This window comes from Oncorhynchus mykiss, chromosome 7, assembly GCF_013265735.2.
Source record: "Oncorhynchus mykiss isolate Arlee chromosome 7, USDA_OmykA_1.1, whole genome shotgun sequence".
Taxonomy (NCBI): domain Eukaryota; kingdom Metazoa; phylum Chordata; class Actinopteri; order Salmoniformes; family Salmonidae; genus Oncorhynchus; species Oncorhynchus mykiss.
Window position 1 is genome coordinate 75,800,611 of NC_048571.1, and position 12,590 is coordinate 75,813,200.

Here is a 12,590-nt window from a genome sequence, read left to right on the forward strand (position 1 = left end):
AAAATAATCTGTCTTTGTTGTTGGAAAAGTTACTTGTGTCAAAGTCGATGTCCTAACCGACTTGCCAAAACTATAGTTAGTTAACAAGAAATTTGTGGAGTTTTAATGACTCCAACCTAAGTGTATGTAAACTTCTGACTTCAACTCTATATACAGTGGGGCAAAAAAGTATTTAGTCAGCCACCAATTGTGCAATATCTCCCACTTAAAAAGATGAGAGAGGCCTGTAATTTTCATCATAGGTACACTTCAACTATGACAGACAAAATGAGAGAGAAAAATCTAGAAAATCACATTGTAGGATTTTTACTGAATTTATTTGCAAATTATGGTGGAAAATAAGTTTTTGGTCACCTACAAACAAGCAAGATTTCTGGCTCTCACAGACCTGCAACTTCTTCTTTAAGAGGCTCCTCTGTCCTCCACTCGTTACCTGTATTAATGGCACCTGTTTGAACTTGTTATCAGTATAAAAGACACCTGTCCACAACCTCAAACAGTCGCACTCCAAACTCCACTATGGCCAAGACCAAAGAGCTGTCAAAGGACACCAGAAACAAAAGTGTAGACCTGCACCAGGCTGGGAAGACTTAATCTGAAATAGGTAAGCAGCTTGGTTTGAAGAAATCAACTGTTCGGAGGAATTATTAGGAAATGGAAGACATACAAGACCACTGATAATCTCCCTCGATCTGGGGCTCCACGCAAGATCTCATCCCGTGGGGTCAAAATTATCACAAGAACGGTGAGCAAAAATCCCAGAACCACACGGGGGGACCTAGTGAATGACCTGCAGAGAGCTGGGACCAAAGTAACAAAGCCTACCATCAGTAACACACTATGCCGCCAGGGACTCAAATCCTGCAGTGCCAGACGTGTCCCCCTGCTTAAGCCAGTACATGTCCAGGCCCGACTGAAGTTTGCTAGAGAGCATTTGGATGATCCAGAAGAAGATTGGGAGAATGTCATATGGTCAGATGAAACCAAAATATAACTTTTTGGTAAAAACTCAACTCGTCGTGTTTGGAGGACAAAGAATGCTGAGTTGCATCTAAAGAACACCATACCTACTGTGAAGCATGGTGGTGGAAACATCATGCTTTGGGGCTGTTTTTCTGCAAAGGGACCAGGACGACTGATCCGTGTAAAGGAAAGAATGAATGGGGCCATGTATCGTGAGATTTTGAGTGAAAACCTCCTTCCATCAGCAAGGGCATTGAAGATGAAACGTGGCTGGGTCTTTCAGCATGACAATGATCCCAAACACACCGCCAGGGCAACGAAGGAGTGGCTTCGTAAGAAGCATTTCAAGGTCCTAGAGTGGCCTAGCCAGTCTACAGATCTCAACCCCATAGAAAATCTTTGGAGGGAGTTGAAAGTCCCTGTTGCCCAGCAACAGCCCCAAAACATCACTGCTCTAGAGGAGATCTGCATGGAGGAATGGGCCAAAATACCAGCAACAGCATGTGAAAACCTTGTGAAGACTTACAGAAAACGTTTGACCTCTGTCATTGCCAACAAAGGGTATATAACAAAGTATTGAGATAAACTTTTGTTATTGACCAAATACTTATTTTCCACCATAATTTGCAAATAAATTCATTAAAAATCCTACAATGTGATTTTCTTTATTTTTTTTTCTAATTTTGTCTGTCATAGTTGAAGTGTAGCTATGATGAAAATTCTCATATTCTCATTCTCATATTTTTAAGTGGCAGAACATGCACAATTGGTGGCTGACTAAATACTTTTTTGCCCCACTGTATATACCTGAGGAGTACAATGTATTAGCATAGCCTATGTGTATGTTACGTTTGCTATGACATGCTGAGGCTGTGGTTTGAGTGTCTTATTGCCTATTGGTCCACATATTTCATTATAGTGATTATGTTCCCCATACTCTATATAATATCTATGTGTGTATGTAAACTTCCGACTTCAACTGTATATAGGTAGGAGCTACCGAATGTGATTTTGGACTAAACGGTTCTGGGGAACTACGGTAAGCTTCATAATGTAAAATAATGAGACAGGTCAAATGAAGATCGCAATCTGCTTCATCTTCTAACACATTGCACAAGTTGACTCCAGGTATTTACTTAAAGAGTTGCTACAAATATTAAAATGTATTTAAAAACTTTAAATAAATACTTTCACCGGTATTGATGGTATTGAAAAACTCTATCCTGTGGCTTTTTCCAAATTCCCCGGTATACAGTATATATGGGATAGCGCCCAAGTCTAACACTTACGCCACCAAACATACCACCAGAGGTCTATTCACAGTCCCCAGTGAGACTAGCTGTTGCCATTGTCGTTGGCTAATGGGGATCCTAATAAATCTAAGTCCCCAGTGAGACTAGCTGTTGCCATTGTCGTTGGCTAATGGGGATCCTAATAAATCTAAGTCCCCAGTGAGACTAGCTGTCGCCATTGTCGTTGGCTAATGGGGATCCTAATAAATCTAAGTCCCCAGTGAGACTAGCTGTTGCCATTGTCGTTGGCTAATGGGGATCCTAATAAATCTAAGTCCCCAGTGAGACTAGCTGTTGCCATTGTCGTTGGCTAATGGGGATCCTAATAAATCTAAGTCCCCAGTGAGACTAGCTGTTGCCATTGTCGTTGGCTAATGGGGATCCTAATAAATCTAAGTCCCCAGTGAGACTAGCTGTTGCCATTGTCGTTGGCTAATGGGGATCCTAATAAATCTAAGCTTCAATGGATGTTTCTCAAATATTTTTAGCAAACACATATTGTCACGTTTTACATTTGAATCTATAGAGCATCCATGTAATCTTATTGATTGTGATCTAAAAGGCAAAAGTGATCCTACTCTGTCATGTTTGATACATATAGCCCCATATGTGTTCTGGAGGAGTTTATCACCCAGTCTTTCAGACACCTCTGGCGTATTCACTTTGCTGCAAGTGGTGATGGAGAGCTCTGTCAAAACAGCTTACATTATTCAGCTTGCCTCCTTACCTCATTGCTCATGATTTGTAAGTGTGTTTATATTCACATCAGTACAGTATTGAGATTGTCACCCTTCTTTGTGTCCCCTCTATCCCTCCTTCCTCCGTCCCTCCATCTCTGCCTCGGCTTTATTTTCACTCTGAGGAGGTGGTGGAGGAAACGCTACCCTTGCGGTGGGGATGCTACCCTTGCGTTGAGGATGCTACCCCTGCATTGGGGATTCTACCCCTGCATTGGGGATTCTACCCCTGCGGTGAAGATGCTACTCTTGCAGTGGAGATGCTACTCTTGCAGTGGAGATGCTACTCTTGCAGTGGAGATGCTACTCTTGAGGTGGAGATGCTATTCTTGAGGTGGAGATGCTACTCTTGAGGTGGAGATGCTACTCTTGAGGTGGAGATGCTACTCTTGAGGTGGAGATGCTACTCTTGAGGTGGAGATGCTACTCTTGAGGTGGAGATGCTACTCTTGAGGTGGAGATGCTACTCTTGCGGTAGGGATTCTACTCTTGCGGTGGAGATTCTACTCTTGAGGTGGAGATGCTACTCTTGCAGTAGGGATTCTACTCTTGCGGTGGAGATGCTACTCATGCGGTGGAGGATTCTACTCTTGAGGTGGGGGATGCTACTCTTGAGGTGGGGGATGCTACTCTTGCGGTGGGGGATGCTACTCTTGCGGTGGACATCCTACTCTTGCTTTGGTGGAGATGCTACTCTTGCTACGGTGGAGATGCTACTCTTGCTGCGGTAGAGATGCTACTCTTGCTGCGGTGGAGATGCTACTCTTGCTGCGGTGGAGATGCTACTCTTCCTGCGGTGGAGATGCTACTCTTGCTGCGGTAGAGATGCTACTCTTGCTGCGGTGGAGATGCTACTCTTGCTGCGGTGGAGATGCTACTCTTGCTGCGGTAGAGATGCTACTCTTGCTGTGGTGGAGATGCTACTCTTGCTGCGGTGGAGATGCTACTCTTGCTGCGGTGGAGATGCTACTCTTCCTGCGGTGGAGATTCTACTCTTGCTGCGGTGGAGATGCTACTCTTGCTGCGGTGGAGATGCTACTCTTGCTGCGGTGGAGATGCTACTCTTGCTGCGGTGGAGATGCTACTCTTGCTGCGGTGGAGATGCTACTCTTGCTGCGGTGGAGATGCTACTCTTGCTGCGGTGGAGATGCTACTCTTGCTGCGGTGGAGATGCTACTCTTGCTGCGGTGGAGATGCTACTCTTGCTGCGGTGGAGATGCTGCTCTTGCTGCGGTGGAGATGCTACTCTTGCTGCGGTAGAGATGCTACTCTTGCTGCGGTGGAGATGCTACTCTTGAGGTGGAGATGCTACTCTTGCGGTAGGGATTCTACTCTTGCGGTGGAGATGCTACTCTTGCGGTGGAGGATTCTACTCTTGCGGTGGAGATGCTACTCTTGAGGTGGGTGATGCTACTCTTGCGGTGGGGGATGCTACTCTTGCGGTGGAGATCCTACTCTTGCTTTGGTGGAGATGCTACTCTTGCTTTGGTGGAGATGCTACTCTTGCTGCGGTAGAGATGCTACTCTTGCTGCGGTAGAGATGCTACTCTTGCTGCGGTGGAGATGCTACTCTTGCTGCGGTAGAGATGCTACTCTTGCTGCGGTGGAGATGCTACTCTTGCTGCGGTGGAGATGCTACTCTTCCTGCGGTGGAGATGCTACTCTTGCTGCGGTGGAGATTCTACTCTTGCTGCGGTGGAGATGCTACTCTTGCTGCGGTGGAGATGCTACTCTTGCTGCGGTGGAGATGCTACTCTTGCTGCGGTGGAGATGCTACTCTTGCTGCGGTGGAGATGCTACTCTTGCTGCGGTGGAGATGCTACTCTTGCTGCGGTGGAGATGCTACTCTTGCTGCGATGGAGATGCTACTCTTGCTGCGGTGGAGATGCTACTCTTGCTGCGGTGGAGATGCTACTCTTGCTGCGGTGGAGATGCTGCTCTTGAGGTGGAGATGCTGCTCTTGAGGTGGAGATGCTGCTCTTGAGGTGGAGATGCTGCTCTTGAGGTGGAGATGCTGCTCTTGAGGTGGAGATGCTGCTCTTGAGGTGGAGATGCTGCTCTTGAGGTGGAGATGCTGCTCTTGAGGTGGAGATGCTGCACTTGAGGTGGAGATGCTACTCTTGCTGCGGTGGAGATGCTACTCTTGCTGCGGTGGAGATGCTACTCTTGCTGCGGTGGAGATGCTACTCTTGCTGCGGTGGAGATGCTACTCTTGCTGCGGTGGAGATGCTACTCTTGCTGCGGTGGAGATGCTACTCTTGCTGCGGTGGAGATGCTACTCTTGCTGCGGTAGAGATGCTACTCTTGCTGCGGTGGAGATGCTACTCTTCCTGCGGTGGAGATGCTACTCTTGCTGCGGTGGAGATTCTACTCTTGCTGCGGTGGAGATGCTACTCTTGCTGCGGTGGAGATGCTACTCTTGCTGCGGTGGAGATGCTACTCTTGCTGCGGTGGAGATGCTACTCTTGCTGCGGTGGAGATGCTACTCTTGCTGCGGTGGAGATGCTAGTCTTGCTGCGGTGGAGATGCTACTCTTGCTGCGGTGGAGATGCTACTCTTGCTGCGGCGGAGATGCTAGTCTTGCTGCGGCGGAGATGCTACTCTTGCTGCGGCGGAGATGCTACTCTTGCTGCGGTGGAGATGCTACTCTTCCTGCGGTGGAGATGCTACTCTTGCTGCGGTGGAGATTCTACTCTTGCTGCGGTGGAGATGCTACTCTTGCTGCGGTGGAGATGCTACTCTTGCTGCGGTGGAGATGCTACTCTTGCTGCGGTGGAGATGCTACTCTTGCTGCGGTGGAGATGCTACTCTTGCTGCGGTGGAGATGCTACTCTTGCTGCGGTGGAGATGCTACTCTTGCTGCGGTGGAGATGCTACTCTTGCTGCGATGGAGATGCTACTCTTGCTGCGGTGGAGATGCTACTCTTGCTGCGGTGGAGATGCTACTCTTGCTGCGGTGGAGATGCTGCTCTTGAGGTGGAGATGCTGCTCTTGAGGTGGAGATGCTGCTCTTGAGGTGGAGATGCTGCTCTTGAGGTGGAGATGCTGCTCTTGAGGTGGAGATGCTGCTCTTGAGGTGGAGATGCTGCACTTGAGGTGGAGATGCTACTCTTGCTGCGGTGGAGATGCTACTCTTGCTGCGGTGGAGATGCTACTCTTGCTGCGGTGGAGATGCTACTCTTGCTGCGGTGGAGATGCTACTCTTGCTGCGGTGGAGATGCTACTCTTGCTGCGGTGGAGATGCTACTCTTGCTGCGGTGGAGATGCTACTCTTGCTGCGGTGGAGATGCTACTCTTGCTGCGGTGGAGATGCTACTCTTCCTGCGGTGGAGATGCTACTCTTGCTGCGGTGGAGATTCTACTCTTGCTGCGGTGGAGATGCTACTCTTGCTGCGGTGGAGATGCTACTCTTGCTGCGGTGGAGATGCTACTCTTGCTGCGGTGGAGATGCTACTCTTGCTGCGGTGGAGATGCTACTCTTGCTGCGGTGGAGATGCTACTCTTGCTGCGGTGGAGATGCTACTCTTGCTGCGGTGGAGATGCTACTCTTGCTGCGATGGAGATGCTACTCTTGCTGCGGTGGAGATGCTACTCTTGCTGCGGTGGAGATGCTACTCTTGCTGCGGTGGAGATGCTGCTCTTGAGGTGGAGATGCTGCTCTTGAGGTGGAGATGCTGCTCTTGAGGTGGAGATGCTGCTCTTGAGGTGGAGATGCTGCTCTTGAGGTGGAGATGCTGCACTTGAGGTGGAGATGCTACTCTTGCTGCGGTGGAGATGCTACTCTTGCTGCGGTGGAGATGCTACTCTTGCTGCGGTGGAGATGCTACTCTTGCTGCGGTGGAGATGCTACTCTTGCTGCGGTGGAGATGCTACTCTTGCTGCGGTGGAGATGCTACTCTTGCTGCGGTGGAGATGCTACTCTTGCTGCGGTAGAGATGCTACTCTTGCTGCGGTGGAGATGCTACTCTTCCTGCGGTGGAGATGCTACTCTTGCTGCGGTGGAGATTCTACTCTTGCTGCGGTGGAGATGCTACTCTTGCTGCGGTGGAGATGCTACTCTTGCTGCGGTGGAGATGCTACTCTTGCTGCGGTGGAGATGCTACTCTTGCTGCGGTGGAGATGCTAGTCTTGCTGCGGTGGAGATGCTACTCTTGCTGCGGCGGAGATGCTACTCTTGCTGCGGCGGAGATGCTAGTCTTGCTGCGGCGGAGATGCTACTCTTGCTGCGGCGGAGATGCTACTCTTGCTGCGGTGGAGATGCTACTCTTGCTGCGGTGGAGATGCTGCTCTTGAGGTGGAGATGCTGCTCTTGAGGTGGAGATGCTGCTCTTGAGGTGGAGATGCTGCTCTTGAGGTGGAGATGCTGCTCTTGAGGTGGAGATGCTGCTCTTGAGGTGGAGATGCTGCTCTTGAGGTGGAGATGCTACTCTTGAGGTGGAGATGCTGCTCTTGAGGTGGAGATGCTGCTCTTGAGGTGGAGATGCTACTCTTGCTGCGTTGGAGATGCTACTCTTGCTGCGGTGGAGATGCTACTCTTGCTGCGGTGGAGATGCTACTCTTGCTGCGGTGGAGATGCTACTCTTGCTGCGGTGGAGATGCTACTCTTGCTGCGGTGGAGATGCTACTCTTGCTGCGGTGGAGATGCTACTCTTGCTGCGGTGGAGATGCTGCTCTTGAGGTGGAGATGCTGCTCTTGAGGTGGAGATGCTGCTCTTGAGGTGGAGATGCTACTCTTGAGGTGGAGATGCTGCTCTTGAGGTGGAGATGCTGCTCTTGAGGTGGAGATGCTGCTCTTGAGGTGGAGATGCTACTCTCGTGGTTGTGATGCTACTCTTTCAGTGACATGCCTAAGTGAAGTAGATACTCTGTGCACTATGTAATCAAATGTAACTCTTTGTCGTGTAATCCGTTGGGTAATTTTCTAAGCCCCCAGGCAGACGAAGACACTGGAGTTCACCTCTCCACTGTGTCAACCGAAGACTCCATGATAATGGCAGTATAGATACAGGCCGTTTTACTGACAAAATGTCAACAAAGCCTACATAAAGTGGCCTCTTACCTTCTTACCTTGTTTTTTGTCTTTATTTTTTAGGACGAAGATTTGGCCTTTGAATGTTTGCTTCATGTGAGTGGAGGTCCATGGTATTGAGGGTTAGGCCTTCAGAAACATGTTTACAAAATGTGGATCTGAGTTTTGAGTCACCTCGGCCTAACAAGTCAATTACTGCATTCTGAAGGTATTGAATCACCTGTAGTCTTTTTAATTTAATCAGGAGAAAGACAACTCTCACACTGTTGATGAAAAGGTTTCTAGCAAACGTGACTTGCCTGTGGGGTTTTGGCAACTGGTGGCCTGTGACACTGTTCTGCGTTGACTATAACATTTTGGGCAAGAAATAAGACTTGTTACGTCAAACAATTTGCACCTGGAAATGTACTACCTTCTTCTCTGACACACACACACACACACACACACACACACACACACACACACACACACACACACACACACACACACACACAAACACCAGTGGCATAGCCAGAACTATAGGTAAAGCAGCGAATTGCTGCAATTTTACACATTTTACCATGGGGCAATGACAAAAAAAGTTGTAGTTTTATTGCTAATCTCATGCTATTCTACACATTCTGCTATTAGGCTGATAGAACATTTAGCTGTTTTAAAGCTAATTGAAGCCATAAATATACGTCTGTTGACTGATAAAAGCTCTGGATTATGAGCTATCTTGTTTGCTAAATTAACAAATGAAATATGCAATGGCATGGTGCATATAGCCATAGAAGCACAGTGACATATGCCTCAATGTAGTCATATTCGTGACTTATTGGTGGTGTGGCTTTCAGTTAGTTATTTTTGGCAACCCATCTCGTGAGAGTGAATGTTATTCCAGTTCACCTGTTCTGATATATTTCATAAAATATGAAAAACCCAGTGCACTGCTTGGTATGCATTCCATCCTATGGTGTTTGCATGTTTAGTTAAAAATACAAATAATGTCCTCTTTGGAACACAGACAAATGAAGAGCATACAAAAATATAGCTCCCATGCCTACACCCCTGACACACACACACAACCTTTGATACTCTTGTCTGTTTGTGCTACAAGCTTTGCACACCTGATTTGGGGCGTTTCTCCCATTCTTTTTTATTTATTTAATATATTTTAGAATAAGGCTGTAACGTAACAAAATGTGGAAAAAGTCAAGGGGTCTGAATACTTTCCGAAGGCACTGTATATACAGGAGCCACAATGCAGCCATCGGAGGTCATAGGACAGATCACATACTGACTAATCCATCTGAGTTCACAGGACAGATCACATACTGACTAATCCATCTGAGTTCATAGGACAGATCACATACTGACTAATCCACCAGAGGTCATAGGACAGATCACATATTGACTAATCCACCAGAGGTCATAGGACAGATCACATACTGACTAATCCACCAGAGGTCATAGGACAGATCACATACTGACTAATCCATCTAAATTCATAGGACAGATCACATACTGACTAATTCACCAGAGGTCAAAGGACAGATCACATACTGACTAATCCACCAGAGGTCATAGGACAGATCACATACTGACTAATCCACCAGAGGTCATAGGACAGATCACATACTGACTAATCCATCTGAGTTCATAGGACAGATCACATACTGACTAATTCACCAGAGGTCATAGGACAGATCACATACTGACTAATCCACCAGAGGTCATAGGACAGATCACATACTGACTAATCCCGCTGTGTGCTTTTCAGGTCAATGGTCACAAAAGTTCATTTTTCTCTCTTTCCCTCTCTCTCTCTCTCTCTCTTTCTCTGTAGTGATGGAAAATACGGCTGTGAGTACCTCCACTCTGGCCAATGAGGAGTTTGACAGAAACGTACCGCGGATCTGCGGTGTGTGTGGGGACAAGGCCACCGGTTTCCACTTCAATGCCATGACCTGCGAGGGCTGCAAGGGTTTCTTCAGGTACGGACACACACACTCCTGGCAACAACAAGCCCTTTTGTTGTGGGTATATACACACACACACACACACACACACACACACACACACACACACACAGAAAGCTACTTTACGCCCAGTCGTCCACGCTTACATAAGAGCACGCACAAACATACTGTGTCATACTATGCATGCTTGTTCAAGCACCCAGACATTAATACATTTACAGTTCATCACACGCTGAAGCACACACACGTACTATACACTCAACTATTTAAAGTAAGATGCACCAAATGACCTCTCCTCTATGTGTGTGAATGTGTGCATGTCTGTTTTCCTGCATGTGTCCATTTTTCCACAGCTCATGTGTAACACCTCTTCTCAGAGTAGAGCAGGCAGGCCCATTGCCCTAGCGACTTCAGACTCCACACAGACACAGCTTGTAAACATGCTGCTGGAGAGCCAGTACTGTTCTTCCTTCAGACAAGCCTGTGTCAACCCAGTTCATGTATAAAGACAAAGACTGAAAAATTAGTATTCTTTCCATACTTATGTCCCAGTAGCCCTTGGCTTACACTTTGTTTTCAGGCAGGTGTGTGTGTGTGCATGTTTACAGATGTAGGATATTAATTTGATCATTCTATTGCAGGATAATGTTCCTACAATGCAGGAAAGGTAAAACGTGTATTTGAGATATGAAAAGGCTTCTGAACTTTTCTATTTCCACTTTGACATTTCAGACTTGATTTTCCCTTATGAAAAATGTATCAACCTCTAGAAAAATGTCCATTCATTATAATCCACATAATAATTCACATTTCCTCATGCTGCAGGATTATTTTCCTGCTGTAGCGAACTGGCTCAAATTAAGATTCTACATCTGTATGTGTGTCAGAGAAGGAGGAAGAAGATATTTCTTAACATATTTACAGTAATTACACGTGTGGGTGTTTGTGTGTGTGTGGGAGGGGGATATATGCGGGGGAGTGCGTGTGCACGTCCGTGTGTTTGTGAGTGCACGCGTTTGCACGCGTTTGAATTTTTCCACGTGGTGTTACAGCCTGAATAGAAAATGTATAACATTTCGATTTTTTGGTCGCTGGCCTCAACACCATACCCTATAATGCCAAAGTGGAATTATGTTTTTTTTAAACATTTTTACAAATTAAAAAAAATGTAAAGCTGAAAAGTCAATAATTATTCCACCCCTTTATTATGGCAAGCATAGATAAGTTCAGGAGTAAAAATGTGCTTAAGTTACATAATGAGTTTCATGGCATCACTGTGTGCAATAATAGTGTTTAACATGATTTTTGAATGACTACCTCATCTCTCTACCCCACAAATACAATTATATGTAAGGTCCCTCAGTCAAGCAGTGAATTTCAAACACCGATTCAACCACAAAGACCAGGGAGATTTTCCAATGCCTCGCAAAACAGGGCACTTATTGGTACATGGGTAAAACATTGAATATCCCTTTGAGCATGGTGACGTTATTCATTACACTTTGGATGGTGTACAAACACCCAGTCACTACAAAGATACAGGTTTCCTTCCTAACTCAGTTGCCGGAGAGGAAGAAACCGCTCAGGGAATAAACTATGAGGCCAATGGTGACTGTAAAACAGTTACAGAATGTAATGGCTGTGATAGGAGGAAACTGAGAATGGATCAACAACATTGTAGTTACTCCACAATACTAAACTAAATGACAGAGTGAAAGGAAGGAATCTTGTAAAGAATAAAACATTTCCAAAACATGCATCCTGTTTGCAACAAGGCACTAAAGTAATACTGCAAAAAATGGGGCAAAGCAATTAACACTTTGTCCTGAAAACAAAGTGTTATGTTTGGGACAAATCCAATAAAACACATTACTGAGTACCACTCTCCATATTTGTAAACATATTGGTGGCTGCATCATGTTTTGGGTATTTGTATGTATTAGGGATTCCCATTAGCTGTTGCCAAGGCAGCAGCTACTCTTCCTGGCATCCAAGCACATTAAGTCACTTACACTACATGTACATTTAAAAAGATTAAACAGTATCATATAACAGTATTACACATCTACATACAGTTGAAGTCAGAAGTTTACATACACTTAGGTTGGAGTCATTAAAACTTGTTTTTCAACCACTCCACAAATGTCTTGTTAACAAACTATAGTTTTGGCAAGTCGGTTAGGACATCTACTTTGTACATGACACAAGTAATTTTTCCGAACAATTGTTTACAAACAGATTATTTCACTTATAATTCACTGTATCACCATTCCAGTAGGTCAGAAGTTTACATACACTAAGTTGACTGTGCCTTTAAACAGTCTTTAGAAGCTTCTGATAGGCTAATTGACATAATTTGAGTCAATTGGAGGTGTACCTGTGGATGTATTTCAAGGCCTAACTTCAAACTCAGTGCTTTTTTGCTTGATATCATGGGAAAATCAGAAGAAATCAGCCAAGACCTCAGAAAAAAAATTGTTGACCTCCACAATTCTGGTTCATCCTTGGGAGCAATTTCCAAACGCCTGAAGGTACCACATTCATCTGTACAAACAACAGTATGCAAGTATAAACACCATGGGACCACGCAGCCATCATACCGCTCAGG

The 12,590-nt window shown here is 46.0% G+C and overlaps 1 protein-coding gene across 5 annotated transcripts in view; it reads left to right on the top strand.

Annotated features, from left to right (window-relative positions):
* Window positions 1–12,590, top strand: part of LOC110528497 (vitamin D3 receptor B) — a 159,521-nt gene that overhangs the window by 68,260 nt on the left and 78,671 nt on the right. For 4 of the 5 annotated variants that reach the window (XM_036984081.1, XM_036984079.1, XM_036984078.1 and 1 more), the window contains one exon: window positions 9,850–9,997. In XM_036984081.1, coding sequence (XP_036839976.1) covers window positions 9,850–9,997 — 148 coding nt within the window. Of the gene's footprint in view, window positions 1–8,069; window positions 8,230–9,849; window positions 9,998–12,590 lie in introns of those variants that run through there. The other variant, XM_036984082.1, reaches the window with a different exon arrangement.